Below are 22,954 nucleotides of genomic sequence, written 5' to 3' on the forward strand. Positions count from 1 at the left end.
TCACCGGACCCGGACCTCCAACAAGACGGAAAGGCACTGTGCTGGTACTTCCACAATATGGCTTCTTAGACACTTAACGTGTACTTCGAGGTGACAACGGGGTGACAGGGAAACGAAAAGCTGTGTAACACCAGCCTGATCTTCGGCCTGTTGGCCACTTATGCGGAGAGCGTTGGCGATTCCTATTGTCTGCTTTCTCCGGAGCAGCGGCATTTTGCATCTACAAGAAGTCTCTCCAAAGTAAAGCTGGCGTTGAAAAATCTGCACGCACGCGGTCTCCTCCCCCCCCCAAACAACAGCACCCGCCCAGACGCCTGAAGAGACGTAACCGGAGAATACCTCTACCTGTGAGCCACTCCGCCATGTTCAATGCCGCTCTTCACTTACTGTGCTGGGACACGTGCTGACCAGTGTTTTCTTTTCTTTCCCGCCGTCTTCGTTACTCACCAGATATGCGTGCGTGTCATCCCGGCAGCTGAGAGACGGATAATACCATTGCCTGGACTGACGTCAAACCGGAGAAACGAGAGCCCTTCACTGACATATGCATACGAAAGGTGGGAGGGACGTAGCACCCTCGAACACTGGTTTAGTGAGCTGAGCCCACAATGCCCGTTTTGCCAGTGAACGACTCAGCTTGTAAGACAGTGCCGGCTTGTTACCGTATCCCCTACCTGCTGCATGCTCAAAGTTGAGTCAGCACCCTCTCACCCGTGCGGGCCTTACCATCCCATCGAATTGGGTATGGAAGGTTTGCCGCAGGACAAAGACTTAGTGGCTTTGTGGCGGGTCTTCTCCGGAAATTATGCGACACGCAGTTGCGAGCTAACCTCCTTCCTCGCGAGCGGGACTTCAGCGGAGGGGGGCCAGCTACTCTAGTACTGTGTACAGAGAACGCAGCAAGTAGAAGACGGAGGCGGCTAATGAACTTGAAGACGCTAAGAGTTATCGCGCAGAGGAGGCCCGTGTCTGCGAGCAAACGTTCAGCGTGTTCTCTATAGAGACGGCTGAAATGTCCAAGGTCCATGGATACGTGCGTGATGCAACAAGATAACCGATTCCATGTAGATTCCTCACTGTAGTTGTCGCCATGAGGACTAGTGACTTGGCCGCAGGCCCAGAGTCATGGCGGCCACCTCCTCCAAGAGTCTCCAAGAGTTCCGGCGGCCGGTCGTCTGCTACTCTTCTACAGCTGCGCCGAGTAGCAGCAAAGGTAGGACGAACAAAGGAGATGGAGGCTTTAGCCACTTCAAGTTCCCTAAGCTGCTGTTGCGGCTTCCGTACTGCATCGTTCGGACTGCCAGGTCTGACTGCGTTCGCACTGCCCACGGCGACCTGAGGCGAGGGCTGACTAACGTTTGGTTTAGCAGGGAGTGCTAACGGGTGGAAAAAGAAAACTGCACAGGCAGCAAAGTGAGCTCGTGTCAAGTGCAACGGGTGCACAGCACGGCATGGCTTCGACTGGTATCTCGACTGCGGTGATCACCCGGGGTGCTCCCAGAGTGGCGATACTAGTGGAGCCCTGTGCTTTTCGGTCGGTTGAGGTGGGGCATACTTTTCACGGCAGCACGCGCGTCGCCTGCGTACTGTATGTAGTAGTACTAGTATGGGGCAGCAGCGCATAGGCCTCAACAAAAAATTCGCGGAGTTCGTTCCCTGCCTAGGCTTTCGCTTTCCATGTTAGTGGGCCCCTCTCGTGGTTTCTATTCCCTTTTCCCTCCGCTTCGGATAAAGAATGCAACTGAGAGTACGCCATGTCTCTCTGTGGTTAAAGTCTTCTGGCGCCTGCACATCAACATCGGTGCCGCTGCCGAAATCCCTCCCAGCTGTTGGGTCCTTCCGTCTTGGCAGTTTGTAAAGTCCCGCGTTTCCCAGGAGTTTTCACTCGTCTTTTGTCGTATCGTCTTGTGCTTTATTTCCTGTAATCACTGCGTTCTGCACATCTGGAGTTTCTCCGGGCTCCTGAGTCTTCCCATCACTTCATTGTAGTCGTGCCGGCCAGTTTTCACTCCCCGGCTGGCTACTTTCTGTCGTGTACATCCACCTGACAGTACTCCAGTCGTGGAGGGCGCTCTGAAGCAGGGCCTTGGGCCACTTGGTATCGTCTTCTTTCGTTTTCCCCAGAGAAGGAAATCTCTGTATCTACGTACACCTGGTCCACATCGAGTATTTCGGGTCCGTCTGTCATCCGCGAAATTCTGTAACGCCATTCAAGCCCAAGCACACCAACTGTCTCCTATCACTGAAGCGCGCTTCACCTTGTAAGTCTTCTTCGCTTCAGGTTCCATCTGAGGGGATGTGGGATCCAGGCGCTCTCTTCACGTTAGCGTTGCTACGGCGCATGTGTGAAGGGCTGGGCGACGATCAACAGGGGGCGAGAGTGCAGAGGTTGAGAACTCACGAAAAACTTTTGCTCTAAGACCAGTGGTGCAGTGGCTTTCTGCGTTGGTGGGATGTGGTGTTTGCATCGTACGAGTTGCTTTGCCTGCACGAACATATGTAAGTACTCTGACAGCCCGATATAACCGTGTAGTGGCATGCTCTTGTATGTCCGTGTTCCTGCTTGTTGACGTAGTGGGAGTCGTCCTCCAGCCGTTCTCACCATGTAACCCCGTATGGCTAAGTCCGCCGCGGCTCGGTAGTCGACACAGAGGGGGGCTGGTGTTTTTTGGCAGACCTGCCTGGCTCCTGTCAAGTAGCATACCTTACCGCTACTGCTACTGAAACGTCTTTCTCTCTAATTGACTTCACGAGATGCGGGGCTCGGCAGCTGTTAGACACCACATTGTACTTTCCCATCATTTCGGTACGGCGCTGCCTTGAGAGCAACAGGCTCATAGGTCTCTTTCTCCTACCGTCCCGCCGCGCAATTTCAGCGACCTTGTCGTCTTGTATCTGCGTGTCTGTAGCAATCTGTAGTACGTGTACATATACGCACTCATATACGTATTCCTATATGGGTATGAGGTGGCTCCTACGAACCTACACGAGCTGTCTCGTTCTTACCCACCGGCTTCTCTATCCCCGGTATACCTTCTCCGATCGACTACACACGTATCTTGGCATCCCATGGCCTCTTCTTCTATGAAGGACCTGTCTTTTCACTAAAGCCCGAAAGACAAACGGGAGGTAGGCGGTTTCCTGCGCCACTGAAAGAGGGGGAGAACAGGCGAGAAGAGCGGAGAGAAGAGGATGGTCGTTGGATTAACCACCTGACTGTATTCTCTTTCTGTCCTTTTTTCACCTAGCATGCTCGAGGCCACAGGAATTCTTATCCTTGTGTTGTTGTCTATTTTGAAGCTGCTGCTCTCAGTCTTGCTAAAAACTACACTTTACAGGAATCGAGGGCCCTGCCTCCTCATCTGTGATAGTGGCAGACTATCAGAGAGGACCACACAGTTTGAAAGCTCTATTACAGCAGCGGACTCTGAACAGGAGAGATCAGCACAAGTGTATGTATGTGGAGTGTGCATACACTTAAGTACTTTCGCATTGATGACAGTTGCTGTTTCGCTTTCTGGTGTGCTCTTGATGTGTCGCTGCGTGAATCTCTAACAAGCACTTCTGATTTTCCATGGCCAACCGCGATCACGAAATCATGAATCAGCTCATTTCTCCGGGTGATCTGCTGTGACTTCCTTTTGCTCTTAGGGTGTCCTTTGTTTTGAAAACATTGAGAAAGCTTCTCTAGAAAGGGTTCTCTTTGGTCGCGAGACACGATGTCGATTCCTAAACGCATTGAGAAGGAAACTCAAAATCTAGCCAATGAGCCTAGTAAGACTCCTTTCTTCGTGCTGCTTCATCTCCTGTGTCAGCGTTTGTTCGTTGTATGAAAACTGTCAGTGAAGACGGTATACTAGTCATCGCTTTACATGATGATTGTCATATCTGTCCTTTGATTAACCGTTGGAGAACAAGACGCGCCACCAAGCGGGCTAAAGACAGCAGGCGGCCAACCAAGGAGCACCGCACAGGCCGGATGAATTCCTTCTCTATCACAGGTCTCTCTGGAGAGTTGCCTATCTATCTATCTATCATGTAATCTGGTAGGGCCACTGTAGCACTAGACAGAGTGTGTGTGTGTATATTGTTCATGTTACAGCGCCAGGTATTACAGCACAACCGGAGCCAAACAATTATCGTCACTTCAAAATTCTTATGGGCGGTCCTGTTGGAACTCCCTACGAGGGTGAGACAGAAGATTGATGTGGCCTTTGTCTGTGTCCAGAGAAAGTACACTCGAATTCTCTGGTCGGTGCATGCAGCGTGATGATGATGACGCTGCTGAAGTCTAACAAGATATGAGGAATACTTTGTGCTGTGGGTATTAGACTTCCCCAGTACTCACATGGTGCATGCACGCGCGTATGCAATGAAAAGTGCACACAAGCAGTCTGCATGATCCTCCTAAGACTTTCCTATAGTCTGAGGGTCTTGAGTTCCGGTAAAAAGATAATCTGAGTTGAAGGGAGTCGTAACTTTTTTACTGCGGCTCAGCGTAACTTTTTAGATCTTCCTGGGTGCGCAAGTATATAGGGCGGCAGTCTCTACGTGGGTAGAAGTCTCGTATATGTAGATACACGTGGTCTGTGGCCGCCTCTCTCCGAAATCTAGTTGTACTTGGTTGTATTTGAGTGTCTTGCCCGTGCGTAGGAATAATTTGTGTACCTAGTTGTGCACGGAGTATGGCATTCATATCTCCCCCAGTGCCCAGTATATACCGCCATAAACACATGTAGACTCCACCCTACATTTAGACAGTTCTCTTCGTGTTTTCTTTCGATGGAGAGAGTCTTTTTTCTCGAACGTGTGAGGCCACGACAGGATTTACTCTCACCTCTTCTCGCAACGGTGTCCAGCAAAGAGTAGATGTTGCTTTGCTATCAATTGCATGCAGGGGGACAGTACAAGCTTGAGCTTTTCCTTCCTGAGGCTTATCCCATGGAACCCCCGAAGGTCCGATTCCTGACGAAGATCTATCATCCTAACATCGTAAGCCGAAGACAAAAAGACATTCGCAGAGAAAGATTCCTAAAGGTCTATCGATCTGTCTATCTGTCTGTCTTGAGCCCATCTATCTGTCTGGCTGCCGATCCACTTTCTAGTTCGTCTATCAATCTATCTATCTCAATTTGATCTGGAGAGAAGTTTGCAAGATGAGAGGATGTGTGTAGAATGGATAGCACCGAACCGTAGGCCATGAGGATGGTATCTTACTATCTGAGTGCTAACGCAAGTAGGGGTGCACTTTCACATATTTCATATATATGTCTATGAAAAACTAGTGAGTTCTTGATGTATTTCTTTGAGAACATTCGATACACATCCAAAGGGCAGGTTCACAGTGCCCTCTGTCTTGCATGTGGATTCGTGCGTAGGTACAGGGATGCCTGTGAGAACATATAGACATGTAGGGATGATTGGAGTACTTCTCCAACTCAGCACGTACCTACATGTGCCACCGTCAATGTGACACTACCTGTTTCTTTTTCGTTGCTGGTTTTGTTCTCTGAAGAGTCCTCATCAGTCTATCTGCATGTCTGTGTATCTAGCCCGCACAAAGTGTGTGTTGGTCAAGAGAAACTCTACGTAGTAACGATTCCGAATGAACTTAAGGCAGCATGCACGGAAGTCGTGTGAGTAGTCCATAGGACATGAAAGAATAGTCTGCGAAAGAAGACGACAGACGAAGTACGTGTGGTCAAAGAGAAACAGAATAAGGCGTGCTGGCACAGCCCACCACACCTACGCGCCGACACGTCGTTTTTATCCTCACACAAGGAAAAGACTTACAGAAAAAGTGAGCGAGAAGACTAGACTGTCTCCTCCCTTCTCTTCCTAAAATCTTGTATTGATAAGTTCCTTCTCTTCTCTCTCGACCCCTTTTCTCCTTATTTGTTTTGCGTGTGTATAGGATGCATTAGGCCGAATCTGTTTAGATATTTTGAAAGATAAGTGGAGTCCCGCTTTACAAATAAGAACTGTTCTTCTCTCCATCCAAGCTCTCCTTTCTGCTCCTGAGCCGGATGATCCTCTTGATACCAGAGTCGCTGACCACTTCAAACATAACCGTCAGGATGCAGAATTGATGGGTACGTGAGCCAGCCTCTCTCAATCGGGCCTTCAGTTCTCTTGCAAACCTTTCTTTTCACATATCATCGCATATCCTGGAGCGTACTTGAGTGTGTACGTAGCTGTGTATGTTTTTTAAAGGCGGGGGATCTGAAGGAGATGTATTGCGTAGGCAGGAGAACAACGATCGAATGTGCAACAGATCCCACCCCGTATAGGGCAATACAAACAGGATGTTTGCTTGTCTGTCGTCTTCTGTGGGTGGTTCTTTCTAGTCTAGAACAGCAGCAGCTGGAGAAGAACAAAAACAGTGAAAGAATCACCATTTCTATTCATATTCGAGATTTTTCTCTGTTTGGGTCTAGACTGAATCTATCTATCTATCTAATGCACTGTGGTGTCTATGCATCACGTAGGCAGGAAGCGATTCCGATTGTCTTCCCGTTCTTTTGGTTTCTTCTTCATTTTCTCGTCTCTTTGTTGTGCTCTCCCATTTTCAGCCCGTCAATGGAATGAAATGTATGCTAACGCCCAACGTGCCGGCTTGAATGCATGAACTTCCTTGTCATGTCTCTCAGTTGATTTAGATCTTCCTCTTCTGCTTGGTACCTCCTTGTACAACAACCTTTTGAAGGAAGTCTCACAGCATAAAGAACAACAGGAAGAGCCAGCATGAATGATGAATGATCTGTTTATCTGTCTTCACTATCTTCTCCGCCCACCTCTTTCTTCTAGCTGTGTAGCCTCTGTCTTCCCGCGTTCACCCCCTCGAAGTCACAGTGGCCCTCTTGTCCTTGTTGTAGTATCTCATCTCTCTGCTGTCGCCTTTTCAAAGAAAAATCGAATCTACGTCGATGTGTCTTCTTGTTCATTCTCTCCATTTTCTGGAGCCTTTGCAAGCAGAAGTCTCTATAATCAGGCCCCCCGTAGTCTAGCTCTTTTGATCGTCAACTCTCTGTTGTTCTTATGAGCTTTCTCTTGCTTTCTTGGATTGAATAGAAGAAAATGATGAGTGAGCGCCGGGGGAAGAGAGGTGTCTTCTTTCCTTCTCTCACTTTCGCTCTCTCTCCCTTCAGTTAGATATTTCGAAGGAAAGGGAAGGACGTGAATGACGCACATCTTCATTATCGGGTTGTCTTCTTGATGAACACGCTCTTGATTTGTGAACTTCTCTAGCTATCGACCCCCTCGGCGGCTTTTCTAGCCATCGACATCGGCGGCCTTTGTAGCTGTAGACATCGATGGCCTTTGTAGCTAGAGACATCATTGCTGTACGAGTAAAAGACCTACCTTCTCTCTTGTCCGTTCACATGCCATACGCACATACATGCACCCCAAGCGTCGGGAGTGGATGAATGAACGTCCATCACGCATGTGAAAGAAGAAAGGTGTATGTGGATGATGTTTTCAAGACGAAAACGAAAAGACCTTTCTTTCGGTGAATACAAAGGATGATAGATGATAATGTAAACGTATTTACATACGTACAGTCAAACAGTGCGGATGAATGGAGCTTGGAGATAACCAAGAAAGAAGACAATCCATTCTTCGCTCGTGGTGCTGCATAGTAACAAAGGATCACAATCAAGCCAAAGCGGGAGTAGGAGAGGAGGGAAGGGGACTCTTATTACTTTCGTAACCGGGTCCTTTGCATCGTCGTTTTCCGCAAGAACCATCCTCAGTTACACGAGATCTTTACCGCTTCTGGATCAGGGCTGAGTGCTTCCAGATTTCCGTACTTCTATGTTGAGAGAGCAACGCTTTTTTTCTCTCTCACGGAAAGCGTCTGTGGCTTTGCCTCGTCAACCAATCATGTTCCAGTGCAGCTTCCAAGGCGGCCTATACACAGGACTTTCATGTTCGATAGTTCGTCAAACATATCTATGATGTCCTTCAGAGGGGGGAGAGATAGAGAGACGAAGAAGAGGCCGCCACATCAGCGATTTTTGAATGCTGAATAAATGGTGTTATAACGTCATCGCCGTTGGATGATGATTTACCAGCTTTGAACGGAGCATCTTAGTCGGTGGTCCTCTGCAAAACACCCAGAAGGGTAGAATACATACTCGGTTTGTATACAGTCCTGCCATGCTAATACACATCATGTTCTAGGGTAAGTCTCTGAAAAGCTTGCGCGGATATATGTATAACATGCGTGGAGGTTCTTCGTGATACCTGGGGGGTAGTTAGTTGCTCTACTACGAGTGACGGCGCTATAAAAATCGATCGTCAGCATCTTCATCCTATGCCTTGGGGTGGATAGATGGTTAGGATCTTTCCAAAAGAACGTGCGCCCTGGGAGTGATCCGGTCTGCTTCTGAGAACTACCTTCAACTGGGAGTTCACTCTTTGCTTTAACAAGAAGTCCGTTGCAGAATATCTATATGATCTCCCTTTCCGTTTTCTTAATCTACATGTAGATGCGGTTATACAACTCACGTAACTGAACACATCACGGGGAAAGGGACGTGGGAGGCTTTCGGTCATCATAAATGATGCATGGATTACGCTGTGCGAGCAGCGATCGACAGTAGCTAGTATTCGCCTGCGACGCTTTTGACTGTGTCTGCAATGGAAAGGTCTTAACAAAACAGGCGGACATGCCAGAGGCATGTACCTACTCCTGCCAACCACCAGTGAACTAGCCTTGGTCTGGGGTAACATGCTGTGAGAGGTTATTTTTCCCCACTTACGAAAGAACTGACATAACGAGCTATTCAGAGACGCTCTCTTTGCACACTAGTCTCCTCCACTGACACTTAATTCCCATCTCTGATCGGTGTACGGCTGCATGTGGAGAGTATCTTCTGCATTGCCGCCTTGGGGTGCTCCTGTTTCCTCGACTTCTGTTGACGAGGGAGCAGCTTTGAGTTTTACTGACAAGTCCCATCCCGGGTGACCCTCTTGACAACAAGACCCGAGCAGAAGCGGAAATCACATGCTTGAAGTACCGTTCTGCCTAGGTGCGTAAACCGGTCTTGCGCATCTAAACTGGCTGCTGTTTTGTGTTGAAGGTGTAGTCACTCTTCAACTCAGATAGGGAGGCAGGGTAAGATGCACGTGATCGCAGACATGGGACGCGCCATGGAATGTGACGCGCGGCCCTCATGGTTACTTCTGCTTCACCCTCCCTTCCTCCACCTCGCCTATCGTTCTGTCAGATTCTTTTTCTTCACACCGGTCTCCAGTACCTCGCCCGCGCTACGAAGCAACTGTCACACTCAGCCTTTAGTTTCCAGGTGCTAGCGGAGTGTGGTGCCCATCGGCTCGGACACTGCTGAACGTACAAGAGAAGGCGTTGGGATGGAAGCTGAACTAACCAAGAAGTTAGCTTTTCGTTGCGTGATATCATGTGCCCGGACTTCACACGCAAAAAAAGAAGGGCTGAATCTCCATCTGCTCACTACTACATCAGCGTTTGCCCGGAGCTCGAGGTTCCTGGACAGGTGAATGCTTCTGTTTTCCGTGGTCACCTGACCCCAACAACCTCATCCTGAGATGCCGAAACCTGGTGGAAACGAGACGACTGGTCGACCATTTTTATCCGTCGCTACGGAATGAACTTTATAGCTGATCTCGTCGTCCGACAACTTGTTTCCTTGCGTTTCATGAGAACGCAGAAAGCTTTCAGCAGAGAGGAACGGTGTTTCCGTATGACTAATACTGGATGGCCCTCGGTAGCTTCATACGCCTCTGTTAGTGTTCGAGAAGTGTACAACAGTGGTTACAGACAATTAACTACTACCCAGTTGTCTCGTTTGGTCTCAGTAGGTATTCTATACACGGACATTCGGTTGCAACTCAAAATGCCACACAAGGCAACAAAACTCTGAAGCTATGTGCGTCTTTCCTGTCTTTCGTCACTGACACGGGGTACCCTTTCGGCAGAGCCCTCCCGGCCACCGCCGCCATTATCACCCCCTTGCGCTTCTTCCCGACGCATTCACTACCTGTGACAAAGATTTATGCTGCTGCTAACAGCCATCATTCGCCACCCTGCAAACTCTGTTGGAGGTTCTCATAACCGATTTGAACAAAACCCACACACCACCTTACTTGTATAATGAACGCGCGTCACTTCCTAGCTTCCCCTCCGACCACTCCTGCGGATGAGCCTCTTCCCCCTCTTACTATTGTTGCCGGGAGAGGACTGACAACAGTGGCAACCGGGACTTTCCTCTTGAAAATACTCAAAAATCCGGCCCAGAGCTCCATGAAAGCTGGCCATGAAGATCACGCACGCTTGCATTAAAAAAAAAAGGTACATATGCGTGAAACTCAACCGATTTCTACAACGGACTGACTTCCTCCTTCACAGGAAAGACAAGAAAAACATCAATGCCAGTCCCAGTACTTACTCACGAATGAAGGACGTCGCTATCGTGTGACTACTGCTACAAACAAATACCTCACAACGAAAATTAAATATCCTCCTGACGCAGCAGCAGCAATCGTCGGTTGCCTGAAAAGGTCACTAAAACGCCTTTCTTTCTCACAACGGACTCGCGCATGCATGCGTGATGATTATCGGTTACGTAACGAGAGAACTGCGGAGATCCTTTCTCGACGGTCGTCTCTTCCTGTCCTTCCGACCACCCAACGATCCCCTGTCGAGGAAACCTTCCTGACATCTCCAGCAGGGTCCGTCGTTCAACTGATGAGAAACAAGGACGATGGATGCGGTAACACGATATGCGGCATGACAAGCAAACATCGAGCAGCCACACCCCGAGGGGAAGTATCCTGATCACCGCCTGCCTCTTCAACCAGCACGTACACTAGCAAATTCATCATGATACGCCTTCTACCTTCCCACTGCAGCACCCCGCCCCTCCTGGCTCGATCGTCCCGAACGGAGTGTGCTGGATAGCTCGGGTCTATGAAATATATGACGGGAGACTGCGACTAGGAAAATCACCATACAAAGAGCATCCATTTGTTCCGTCCCTTTCCCAGCCCACCTTCTGATGAATCGCGCACGACGCCTCATCACACGGCTCCGTCGAATCTGAATAAGTATATGCGGTGGTGCCCATACGCACGAAGAAAGAAACACACGGCGTAACATAATATTGGTTAGTAAGACAGACACCAGGTACACAGACCGTCTCATGGCTGCATATTGTGCCTTCAAAACGACTGCCATTTCAGCTCGCTTATAAGCTATGTAATCACACGGTGGCATTAGGGTGTGCAAAAAACCACAGAAAAGTGAAAGAACATTGACGCCACCCTTGCCCGGTAAACACAACGGCCCGTGAGCAGTCTCATCAGATAGCGTGCATGCTATACTGGCAACAAAATCACTATACTACATAAAATCAATCTGCCCTTTCTTGCCTCTTTCTTCCCATGTGGATAGTCTTAAAATACTGCCTAAGCATACATGTTCTCCCATTATCCCGTATGTTTCTCGGGCTGGGTGACAACGGACGCCGACGGGCTTCTCTTCTCACTCTTTTTACCACTACTACTTCCATTGCAGGGACGATGCTTCTCGTGAATAACAAGGTCTTCAAGACGGAGGAGATCATCTTTGCTATGTCCCCATCATTCTTACTTCCGCTTCTCTTTTCTTACGACGAACTTTCCCGTTACGCTCCACTCATTCTCTGGACCCGTTACACATCCATCAAAATACCTTGGTACCCGGGCTGTCTTCACACACCAGTTTCCTTCCCGCAATGAACTTGGGCTACGGCAAGTAATTCATGATTTATGACCTCATACGACCACCTGCTGGCCCTCCCCCCCCTGCGTATCTCCTCATACCTACTCCTCCTCTCAGAGGAGGGCTATGCTCGCGTCTAGGAGGAAGCAGCTGCCCCCCGCCATGATGCGGAAAGCCTCCCCCTGTTCCCCCTCCTCCTGTTAGAGTGACCGGTCTCCGCGCCCCGGGATGGGAATGATGGTAGCTGTGTCCTTCAGAAAACGAAGGACCTCCGCCTTCTCCTCCCCCTGGTCCATGCCCGAACTGTCGAGGATGATGATGCTGATGACCAGGTGGCAGCAGGTTACTACTATTATTGTACGGGTCTATATGACGACCATCAGTACGAAGAGAATCCCCTCCTACTCCTGACGATGCCGTCTTGAAATACTTCCCACCTCCCCGAGAGCCTGGAGGTGTTGCGACAGAATAATTTCCTTTATCATCTTCTCTATTATAGGGCTGTGGATCACCAACATACTGTTTTCTAGGGACAGGAAGAATATTCACTTTCTGTATGTCTCCTCCTCCTCCACCTTCCATAGGCCTTCCCCCGGGAGAAAAGAGACGGTTGTTGTGATGAGAAGAATAGCCCCTTGGTCCATTCTCTGTCCGAGGATGATAGTGATGGCCTCGAGAACGACTATGACTGTTACTATCATCCTCATCATGCATGCTTTGTCGTTCAGGTATGACATGTCTCTCTCCTTGAGCTGAAGAACGTGGCGGTGGTCGATAATAGTCTCCTCGACTACGCTTATTCGTGGAATAGTACTCACCTCTACCTTCTGCTTCTCCTCCTTCATAGACACCACCACTCCCCCCCCCTCCCTTGACGGGATATTGGCCGTCATCATCATGATCTACACGTGATCGTTTTTGAGGTGCCCCCTCATTCACTACACGTGAAGTTGAGCCTCTTTTGTCATGCTCCCCTCCTTGGTTCGGAAACCTTACATCTGCTGATCCATGGGCCCCGCCGTCTTCCCCCCCTCTTCCTCTTCCACACTCCCTGGAAGACAGGGGTCGCGAAGAAGGGAGAAGTCGATGAGGTGGAGGAATGACACTACTACCACTAGCCCCACTCCGGCTGAAATCTGATGGTGTGCACATGCTATCGACTAATCTATCATCATTCGCATTTGCTCCTTCTCCGTCTTCCCGACGGTATGAGTCATCGCGATCGTCGACCTCCTCTAGCACTTCCATCTCTTTTCGAACGCCATCAGTACTACGACTATCTCTTTCAGGAGAATAGTCAGGACGCGATCGGCCCCCTATGACAACCACTCCACCGGAAGAGCCCTTGCTCCGATGATGATGACGAGCATCTGTCTCGAAGTCATTCGTTGAATTGGTACTAGTAGGCGGCAGGTATCCTCTCTTTCCTGTTCTTTCTACACCCCGGACAAGATCATCTTCGACGACGACTCTTTCATCATTCTCTTCATCAAGCGCCTTCCCCCTTCTATTAGTATGATGATCATCTTCTTCCCGCCCTCCATCTACGCCTCGATTGACATCATCTGCTCGACGTCTTGTCGAATCTTTCTCAGGAACCAACTCCGGCTCTTCACCACCTCCGCCTGGGTCTCTCTCACCTGTGTCCATCTTTCTATTGCGATGATTCGAAATTTCTACTGCTCCAGCAGCAGTCCGAGAAGAGCGACGACAACGATCGGTCGTTTCTTCTCCTCCTCCTCTCTCTTTAGGAAGAGAGTCTTGAAAACTTCTTCCGGTGTGCGAGGATTGCGAACTTCCGCGTCGTCTTCTTTCTCTGCTGAGATCTCCATTATCTCTCGCATTCCGGCTTGAAGAGCCCGGAGCATGCACAACACGCGGAGACGGTGGTACATCCCCCTTTCTTCCTCGTTCAGACCGATCTATCTCTTCATCGAGAATCTCTTGTCGAGATTCTCTATGATAATCCCTCTCATCTCCTACTACTCCTCCCTCAGTATCATCCTCGTGGTGACGATGATGATGATCATCGTCTTCATATCGTCGTCCTGAATTCTCATACGCTGCTTCGACACGACCTACTCCGCCTTCGTCGCGCTTCATCTGAGTTCTTCTAGAACTACTGCTATCTTGATGCCGAGATTCCTCGAGCTTGTCAGCACCATGACCATCACGGTATTTTCTTCTCCCTTCTTGTTCTTCTTGTCTTTCTCTTACTCCATCATGTCCTCCTCCTGTCGCTCCTCGGACATCATCTTCATCATATGGCTCTTCTCGATCATGACCCGTCAGCTCTCCACCTGTCCCCTTTCTACTCCTACCACTGTGAGAATCGATGGGGCGCTCCCCCTCGAGCTCCTCATCATAGGCCGGAGGACCAGGTGGCATAGGTCCTTTGCTATTATTACTGTCCGCCGATCTCCCTGATCGAAGAGGCGGGAGACCACGCCTGCCTGCAGACGTAGTCTTCGTCGTAGTATCTCGTGATGAAACATCTTTCTCTGAGTTGTCTTGTTGGTAGTCATCACGATGAATAACCCCCCCTTCATACGGCTTCTTCTTCCTTCTCTGTATCTCGCCTATCTCTTCTTCATGATCGTCTCTTTTCTGCTGTCTCTTCTGGTGATGCGAATCCTCTTCGCTGTAACGATAGGAAGACGAGGACGCCTCACCACCAGCAGCACCGCCACCCGCTCTTCCTTTCTCTCCTCCTTCGCGTCGATCAGACCTCGGCTTCAGCGACACCTCTCGTTCTGTCAATACATATGAAGGGCCCCCTTTGTTCCTCATGACGCCTATCCCATCTCTCATTTCATGACTTTCATTCCTCCCTGTCGGATCAAAATCTTCGCCTTCATCAGAGGGTTTCCATACTCTCTCTCTTTCATGTTGAGACGGTGACATACTTCGTCTTCTCGTGTCTCGGCTACCACGGAATCCTCGGCGATCATCTTCATCGCCCTCCTCCATCTCATACTCTCTTTCTCGTCCCTTCTCGTCTATATATGTGGCTGTTCGTTTCGGTGGGCGCCCTTCATCACTATGGCCATCATCATGATAACGTCTTTGTCCTCTTTCTTTCTCATCATGATCAAACTCGATCGCTTCATGTTCTCCCTCTCCTCGTTCTTCTCTACCACTGCTGCTGCTATCGGGGCCTTCTCCGCGAATGGATCTTCCATCCATTTTTTCACAACTCTCTCCCTCTCGGCGTTGAGCTCTACCTGCTCCTCCTTTCATGGTGGCCTCTCGCGAGCCTGCGCGAGAAGCAGCCGATCTCTTGATAACATCCCTCTCATCTTCTCGCTGTTGTCCTTGTATGGACAAGGAATCTCCCTCTGTCTCTTGACCCTGGGTAGATGATAGACGCCGAGGTGGTGAGCGATGATTAGGTGGGTCATGAGGACCACTAGCATGATCTCGGTCGTCTTCTCTTTCGTTGTCATCATGATCATGTCTCTCTCGCTCATTTGAAACGGAAGGAAGACGTCTTCTATTCAATCGCGATGTACCACGAGGGTCTTCTGCTTTAGCAGGAAGTGCCACAGTCGAAGAATCTTCCTCTCTTCGACCTCCTCCTTCTCTTTTTCCGCCTTTCTGTTCATCGTCGTCACCATCGACACCTCCAGATGGAAGAGGGTAGGGCTCACCTCCCTTCTCAACAAGAGAGCGAGAACGGGATCTTACCTGGTGATCTCGTCTTTCTTCATCTTCTCGGAGAGATACCGATGAAGCAGATGTCAATCGACGAGATTTCTGTACGGTGGACACCCCTTCAATCTTTCCTCTTCCCGAGTGTGCAGGAGAGTCAAGACGCCGTCGCCGTAAGTCCCTTTCTTCTTCTTCAATCATAGCACCACCGTCAGAGAGACGTCGTCGATGTCGCATGTCCGAAGAGCCTTCAGCTTCATCAACAATATCGCCTCCTCCTCTTCCACTACTCGTATGACTACCTCTTCTACTCCGAGATGAAGTGACGGCCGCCAGCTTCTTTGTAGGGGGAGATTGAACAGAAGATCTTTCACTATCCTTTCTAAAAGATGGTGATCGTTGTCGTCGCCCCGCCGGTGGCCTTTCTTGGTCGTCTCTCCCTCGTGATGATGAGGAAATCGAAGGAGAAAGCTGCCGTGTATCTCTTTCTCTGTCCTCAGGATACATTCTCTCAATCCGACGAGGAGGAGAATCAACAAGATGATCTCCTCCTCTCTTTCTTTCGGAGACGAGACTCACCACTCTATGACTACTACTCTCTCTCCTAGGAAGACGGGATGGCGATAACGACTTTTCTATCTCATCGTGACGATCTCTCCTTAGACGTTGAAGATGAGGAGAAATCGATCGTGATTTCGATCTTTCCTCGTAAACTCGTCGATGCCCTATCACTGCTTTATCTCTTCTCCTTGGAAGTCCCTCTCCTCTCCTTTCAGACGATGAAGATAACGGCGGGGGGACTCTCCTCTCTCTCTCATCATGCGCAGAAACTTTTTCTATTCCACCATCTTCTAAAGGATCAGGAACAGCCGATATCATCCGTCCTCCAGGTGCTTCATCCTTCGCTTCTCTTTCAGGAGAAAGGGAGACAGTATGAGTCTGTCCCCGGTTAAAAACACCTCTCAAAAGTAGGCCACCTGCTGGCGGAGACCCCCCTCTCACCATTTCTCGACTTTCCCCTCTTCTTCCTCCTTCTTTTTCTCCTCCTCTTCCTTGTCTCCCACTATCAACAGAAGACACCCGAACAAGGTCTTTTTTATTCCGATGGTGATACTGATCCACACCATCATCACCATCCTGTAGACGCCGAGTGTCAAACCTTCCCCTCTCTCTGGAGTGTGAAACAGAAGATCTTGTCGTAACATGATTCCTTCTTCCCCCTCTACTACTTCCTGGTCTCTCATATTCCCGGTCACACGAGACATCCGGGGCCCAGTCTCTCTTCTTGACTCCTGCCTCCCCCCCTCTACCACGGGGTCCCGATGATGATCCGTCCTCCTCTCTCATTCTCGTGTCTTGATAATAGGCTCTTGATGAGCTTCTAGATCTTTCTCCTCTTCTTCCTACATCCCGATAGCTACTGTTGACTTCATCACCATCATCCAAAATCTCTTCAGATATTTCCCCGCCTTTCAATCGAGGAGGAGGAGGAAGACGACGCGGAGGAGGAGGAGGAGCAGGCGACGCTGATGACGTGCCTCGCCCTCTACGCGAAAAAGCATGAGGAGGAGATCGATTTCGGTAATGTGAGTCGATTCTTTCTATCGATTCATCCCTTTCATCACGTCGATGAGGATGGGGATGATACCGCGAGGGAGATCCTTCTTTCATACTATCTCTCGGTAAAGGCGAATATCGACTATGACTACGACCCCTATCGTGTATATACCCTCCTGGTCTTTCTCCAGACGTCATTCTTCTCCCTCCTCTTTCTCCTCTCTCGGAAGGCGAATAGTATCTTGAAGAGTCAAGCTGATCAACCCGTGGTTCTCTCCTATTCTCGTAGTAGATACCTCGCCTTTCACCTCTTGGAGAAAACCGACGACTAGTACTATTGCTACTATCTTCTCCTCGTCCTCTGCTACTACTCCTACGATAATGAGAAGGAAGAAGCATTCTTTTCTCCTTACGAGATGAAGGAGAGAGACCCCCCCCTCCTCCTGTATTATGAGGCAGTAAACGACCACCTCTACTGCTGCCACCACTATCTCCTCGATGAGATCCATGATGATAATACCTCTCCCCATCCTGATAAGAATGATGATGGCGCGACCAAGGGGAACGTCCTCGAGTCCCTGCCCCTCCTCCTCTTGTAGGACTTGTTGCCGTACGTACACCGTAACTTCCTCTTCCGACCTGCTGCTGTTGTTGTTCTTCTTCATGATGATGACGATGTGATGGTGACAAACCGAGACCTCCTCCTCCCATCTCTCCCACTCTTCCTCCAGGAGAGACAGCGACTACCCCGCGTGGTCGACTTCCAGGTGTTATAATGGTCGCCGACGTACTATTGCTACTATCACCTGCTGCGCCACCGACCGCGGCGCTCCCACTTGGCGCAGGGTAACGAACAGACGAGGGAATCAAGCGAGAACGAGGAGGAGATAATGAGTGACGTGTTACTCCAATTCCTCCCCCTGTCCGTGTGATGAGAGGAGCACGAGGAGGTGGTAAAACTTCAATCGGCAAAGCAACAGGAGGGACTAATCTTCGCCGACTGGAAATTGCCGAACTCCCACTACTACTACTACCACTACCACCGGTATGTTGTGAATGCTGAGGGCCCATCGCATCTGGATCGTATGTCGCAGAACGATGGTGGTGCACCGCCGTCGATAGTCCTCCACCTGAGGTTGCGGGGACAACAGGCGGCGGGAGAGCTGCTGCCACTGACGATGTATCAGGACGGACTTGAACGTGAGAATCGTATAATCTCCTTCCGTCCAATTCGCGTAAAGCAAAGAGCATCGAGTCTTCTGTGAAATACTCGATGACCCTACAATGACAAAAATGAAGGAAAAAGAGAAAAACACAAGAAGAAAGAAGAACAACACGGGAGAATAAGGACACGCAGACACCAGCATGATTCAAATCATCGACAGATGGACGTGAGGTAAGGAAGATGATGTAAACACGAAAAAAAGAAATCCACGTGGTAGGAAGCAACGATACTGAAGACTATGAAGATATACAGATACATCTCATATCATCCGTGAGTCTCTAACACCACTTCTGCTAGAGAGAAGAAGAGGAACCAAGCACAGAAAGAGATACATACCTAAGATAGAGATCGTGGATATACACAGCTCTTGGTAAACCACTCCATGCTTGAACACTCTTTCTCAGAGAGGCGACCAGACATGCACTTGATATAACTTTCTTCTCCTCATCCTTTTAGCGCTCTTCTCTTTACCTAGCGCATTGCGAGATATAGCAAAAAGATGTGATGAACGGAAACGACTGCGAAAAGCAAATGCATGCATGAATTAGCCTTCAACACAGACACATTCCTCCCCCTCTATCATACTCCCCCGTCGCCGAACATTGTGTACAGTAACCGTGTGTATGCCTTCGAGCCGTCCCTCAAGTGTATATACAGCTAAGCCAACAGACAACACTTAGCATGCTGCTTACCCTACACGTCGGCCATCCAGGTATGTGATAGTCGAGAAATTCACGTCGCCAGCTGATTGAGCGGGAAAAACAAGCACATCAAAGCAAACTCCTATTAAGATAGACCACCTCGAGAAACATACACTTTATACACGCGCCCAGGACGGCACGAGTCTTTCACGAATACAAGCCTCCGGTCGGTCCCTTGAGCTACGCGAGAATAGAAAGGAAACGAATGAATCATGTGATAGCCATACTACCCCATATAAGAAAGAACTGTATGTGTTTCAAGAGGGACAAAGTACTACGTCTTCAGGTTAGAAACGTCGCTGAACGAAGTGAGATGTCTAGAAATAGAGAGAGACACACCAAAGGCGAACTGCTCACTCTGTCCAAAAGGAACACAGCGATGTGATGACGCTGATATTCCAGTGATGCTGTGTCTCGGGTGGAGTAAGAACACTGAATGAAAGACAAAGAAGATTCATAACCTTTCTCTACGAAGTAGTCAGTGATGGTCGTGCATAAGACAAGGGGAAACCCCCTTCTTCCTCACCTTCTCTTCCGAAATCTTTCAGATCCTGCCAGTGGACACGCGGGTCCAAATGAGATACTATCTATAACCACACACACACATATATGTCCTATATAGATGTGTATATGCATATGTATACACATATACATATAGATACGTACACACACACAATACTCCCACACACATGCATCCCTCTATACACTTCTACACATACCCCCCTGCGTAGCTGTCCACACCCCATCTCCAAACAGGTATCTCAGAAAGGCGGACCCGAGTGAAGCTACTTGAAGACACACCCATGCGTTCCATTCTCTTCTTCTCTCTCGTACTCATTGCATGTCCACATTCATCTATCCATACATCTCCACGGACAAGCAGCCATGCTGATCACCGTCATCTCTTGGAGACGAACACATGCATCGATCCACCACCTCTCCTTCAACCCGAACAGATGATGACGTATGCCTGGTGTACGAGGAGATGTATGTACATACACACGTCTAGAGGCAGATATACAAGACTTCCTCTCTTATGCATGATGCAGACATACACACCACAAGGCACGCAGAAATCTAGTGAAACCTAATTTCCTCCCCCACTTGACCCTTCTCTTCTCGCGCCCTTCCTTCTATGTGCCCCTCCCTCCAAGCCCTCTCTCTAGACATACGCGGTGAATAGTCCGCCATCTATGCATGCACTTTCTCTCTCTCCCTGTATACCATTCAAACAAGAAAGGAAAAGAACTTCTTACCACTCGAAAGGGTGTTTTCTTGATGAGTGTCGTTGTGGCCGAGGAAGGTAAACCGCCCGATCGTAAAGGCGGCCTAACAAGAGGAGAAGGAAGGAAAGATGAAACAAAGCTACCCCCACTACTAACCCCGACTATCCTTCCGCCTCTCCCTCCTCTAGAGAGAAGAGTTCCTGTGTATCTCCCTCCCCCTGAACCGCCAACTAATCCACCACCGCGTCCTCCACGTAGAGAACTATATCGAGGTAAGAATCGCGTACTATCCTGAAGAGAGCGATTGAGAATTACACGGCGTGAAGAAGAGGGAGGCTGTTGAGACAGAGCTCCTGGACGAAGATATTCAACTACAATCTGAAGAGAGAAAGGAAAGAAAGAAAAGACAAACAAGAGATAGTCAACACAGGAGAAAAAGACCTCGCAAAAGGTGGGTTGTCGAGAAAACCTTCTGCTCTGCATCAGGCGTAGAGACACGATCAAAGACGGTCACTGATCTACCTCCTTCTCCCCTCAAAGCCGAATATAGTACACATCTGTCTGAGATATGGATATATATAAAAATCTCGGAGTTGTGCGCCGAGAGGAAGGAGACATGATTGAAGAACACTACATAAAGTAGGCTGACTTCTAGCTCTCTTCACAAACCCACCCACCTTTCCACCACAGGCTCACACATACACAGAAAGACAGACACAGGCATACTTCTATCTAGTTATCTTCACATACATGTAAAGACACCCCATGGTTCACAGAGAAAGGCCGAGACATGTATACTCATATATAGCTACAGAGATTAGAAACCCATGTGCAGATATCGTAGAAGCATCTTCAGATGTATGAAATGGGCGCACATTCGAGATACGAGCGAACGTCCACCAGTAGTCGTGAGTCACGTAAGGACAAGCGGCTTGACCGACTGCCGCGAGAATTCAAAGAGAGAGAGCGAGCGCTTCTCTCTCTCTAGTTCACATCTTTCTTCTTACTCTTGCGCCCCAGACCTCCTTGTCATTAAGCTCCTCTATAGCCTTTGCCGCACTTCGACGATCGTCATAGTGAAGATGTACGTAATGAGCGTGAATCTCGATGTTTCGTAATCTCCCAAATTCTCCGAAAACTCGATCAATGCTCTTTTCTCTTACAGCACTGAAAGAAGGAGAAGAATTGCCCCAGAAGGGAAGAGACAAGAGACAGGGAAAACAACAACAGAAACAACTCCTTGATGCAAAAAGGAAGAAGACGACGAAGAGGAGACGACACATAGAGAGATGGATCGAAGGAAGAATCGAGATAGATCTTTCGTGAAGTGATTGATAGCACAAACACGATACACATCAATCTCCCGGGATGGGGTGTAGTAGTAGGAAAGAAGAAAGACGAAAACAGAAAGTGAGCGAGGATCTACTCTTCCCCCTGCAAGACTGGATTGACAAGCCTTCGTTTCTTTCTCCTTTGCTTTGACAAAGTCTTCTTAGCCTCGCTTCCTTCATTCTCTCTGCTTCTCTTTCTCTCTCTCACTCAACTCCCCTCTCTCTTCCTTCTTTCTCCTGTTCCCCTCCCCCAAGGGGATCACAAAACCACACGTCCACGCGGGGAGTACACGCTGTCTCCTACTTTCTTCCTTGCTCACTCCGTCTCCCCTCCTCTCTCAACTCCTTCATACGCTGGAGCTTTCCACAAGACTTCATATTCTTCTTGCTACCTGACCTGGTGTCTGTGAATGCGCGCAGTCCCCGACTGACTTTCCTTTAGATCCGGAGAATCTGTCTTCGTCTTTCTCTTATCATTTCTTTTCCTTCATCCATATCTTGACAAAAAAACACCCAAGAAAGTGAGTTCACCCTGCAGAGCGGTGCCGTGTCTCTTCACAATCTACCTAGCCAGGGTGTAACCTGTGTGGTAGTTATCCTTTTCAGGGGTTGAACAAGCCGTCTTCTCCACAAGAGAGAAAAAACAAACACCGCCCGCGAATGCTGCTGAAGAATCGCCTCGTTTACCGCCACACTCTTCCCACTCTCCTGCTCCTCCCTATCTACATAGATCTCTCATCTGTACAGACAAAAGCCGAGGCGTGCATCGAAGATCTTACGGCGTGAGTGTACACCCAACCATACGTGGTGGCGTTGATGAATGCGGCTCTAATCTTGAGACGCCGTGAGTCCTCGGTGGGGCCGGCATCCATAGAAAACAGGTTCTTGACAACCTCTCTTCCTCTCTCAACCCGCAAACGCATTAGGGGACAAACAAAGCGAAAAATCTTCCCTACTTCCTCTTGATCGGCTCCACTTTCCTACCACTTTTTCTGTTTCCCCCCCACACTCACTCTGCCCGTCCCCTCTGCTGCATATGCGACCACAGCTGGGCTTCACTTCTGCGCAGAGAGAGACATAAGGGCTCAAAAGGCCGCGCCTGTCTGAAGACGACTTTGAAAAAAAAAAGAGACGGGAAGCGCGGATACTAACTTCATGTCTCCTTGCTAATACGTTCACAGAAGCCATTCTGAATCGACAAGACAAGAAACAACCTTTTCTTACAAAAGAGTCGTGCACGCATACGCCTCACATCAAACAATGTGAGAGTTGTCCTCCGTCTTTTTCCGCTACTTCATCCCCCCCCTCTCCCCCGCAGCTTCTCTTGGAGTCTGCTGTGGGAGGTCACTTTTGTTCTCCTCACCGAGGCCACGCGTGACTTCTCCCCGTGTCTCCCTGCCCTTTGTACGTGACGTGGTTGGTGTCTCTTGACCCAACTGCCTGCTTACCTTCGATTCTTGTTTGCAGCTCCACTGTTCTAATAGCCCAAAGGCGCCTCCTCCCTCCCGCTTTCCCCCCCC

At 49.2% G+C, this 22,954-nt stretch overlaps 3 protein-coding genes across 3 annotated transcripts; 1 reads left to right on the plus strand and 2 right to left on the minus strand.

Moving 5' to 3' along the window:
• The first annotated feature begins 1,404 nt into the window (after nt 1-1,404).
• Nucleotides 1,405-8,623, plus strand: CSUI_009711 (ubiquitin-conjugating enzyme). The gene is made up of 6 exons (XM_068069822.1): nt 1,405-2,261; nt 3,652-3,774; nt 4,103-4,189; nt 4,898-4,992; nt 5,915-6,092; nt 6,573-8,623. The coding sequence occupies exons 2-6, from the start codon at nt 3,720-3,722 to the stop codon at nt 6,626-6,628; spliced, it is 471 nt and encodes a 156-aa protein (XP_067918200.1). The 5' UTR covers nt 1,405-2,261; nt 3,652-3,719; the 3' UTR covers nt 6,629-8,623.
• CSUI_009712 (uncharacterized protein) lies at nt 3,688-8,177 on the minus strand (the record flags this gene model as incomplete). Its single annotated transcript, XM_068069823.1, has 4 exons — nt 3,688-3,729; nt 4,838-4,984; nt 8,073-8,106; nt 8,173-8,177. 4 exons carry the CDS (start codon nt 8,175-8,177, stop codon nt 3,688-3,690), a joined length of 228 nt encoding a protein of 75 aa, XP_067918201.1.
• A 1,379-nt stretch (nt 8,624-10,002) lies between the features above and the next one.
• CSUI_009713 (uncharacterized protein) lies at nt 10,003-22,937 on the minus strand. Its single transcript, XM_068069824.1, has 6 exons — nt 22,883-22,937; nt 21,111-21,270; nt 20,134-20,481; nt 19,404-19,464; nt 18,869-18,920; nt 10,003-18,230 (listed from the first exon to the last, which is right to left on the minus strand). Exon 6 carries the CDS (start codon nt 18,200-18,202, stop codon nt 11,789-11,791), a length of 6,414 nt encoding a protein of 2,137 aa, XP_067918202.1. The 5' UTR covers nt 18,203-18,230; nt 18,869-18,920; nt 19,404-19,464; nt 20,134-20,481; nt 21,111-21,270; nt 22,883-22,937; the 3' UTR covers nt 10,003-11,788.
• Between the last annotated feature and the right edge of the window lie 17 nt (nt 22,938-22,954).

Source organism: Cystoisospora suis, assembly GCF_002600585.1.
Source record: "Cystoisospora suis strain Wien I chromosome Unknown contig_5904, whole genome shotgun sequence".
NCBI classification, from domain to species: Eukaryota; Apicomplexa; class Conoidasida; order Eucoccidiorida; family Sarcocystidae; genus Cystoisospora; species Cystoisospora suis.

What these genes read in the sequence shown, in the direction of transcription:
- CSUI_009711 (XM_068069822.1), top strand. Translation starts at nt 3,720, where the DNA reads ATGTCGATTCCTAAACGCATTGAGAAGGAAACTCAAAATCTAGCCAAT. An exon ending in AAATCTAGCCAATGAGCCTA is followed by an intron (nt 3,775 to 4,102) that starts GTAAGACTCCTT and finishes TTCATGTTACAG; the next exon opens with CGCCAGGTATTACAGCACAA. An exon ending in TGTTGGAACTCCCTACGAGG is followed by an intron (nt 4,190 to 4,897) that starts GTGAGACAGAAG and finishes AATTGCATGCAG; the next exon opens with GGGGACAGTACAAGCTTGAG.
- CSUI_009713 (XM_068069824.1), bottom strand. Translation starts at nt 18,202, where the DNA reads ATGCTCTTTGCTTTACGCGAATTGGACGGAAGGAGATTATACGATTCT.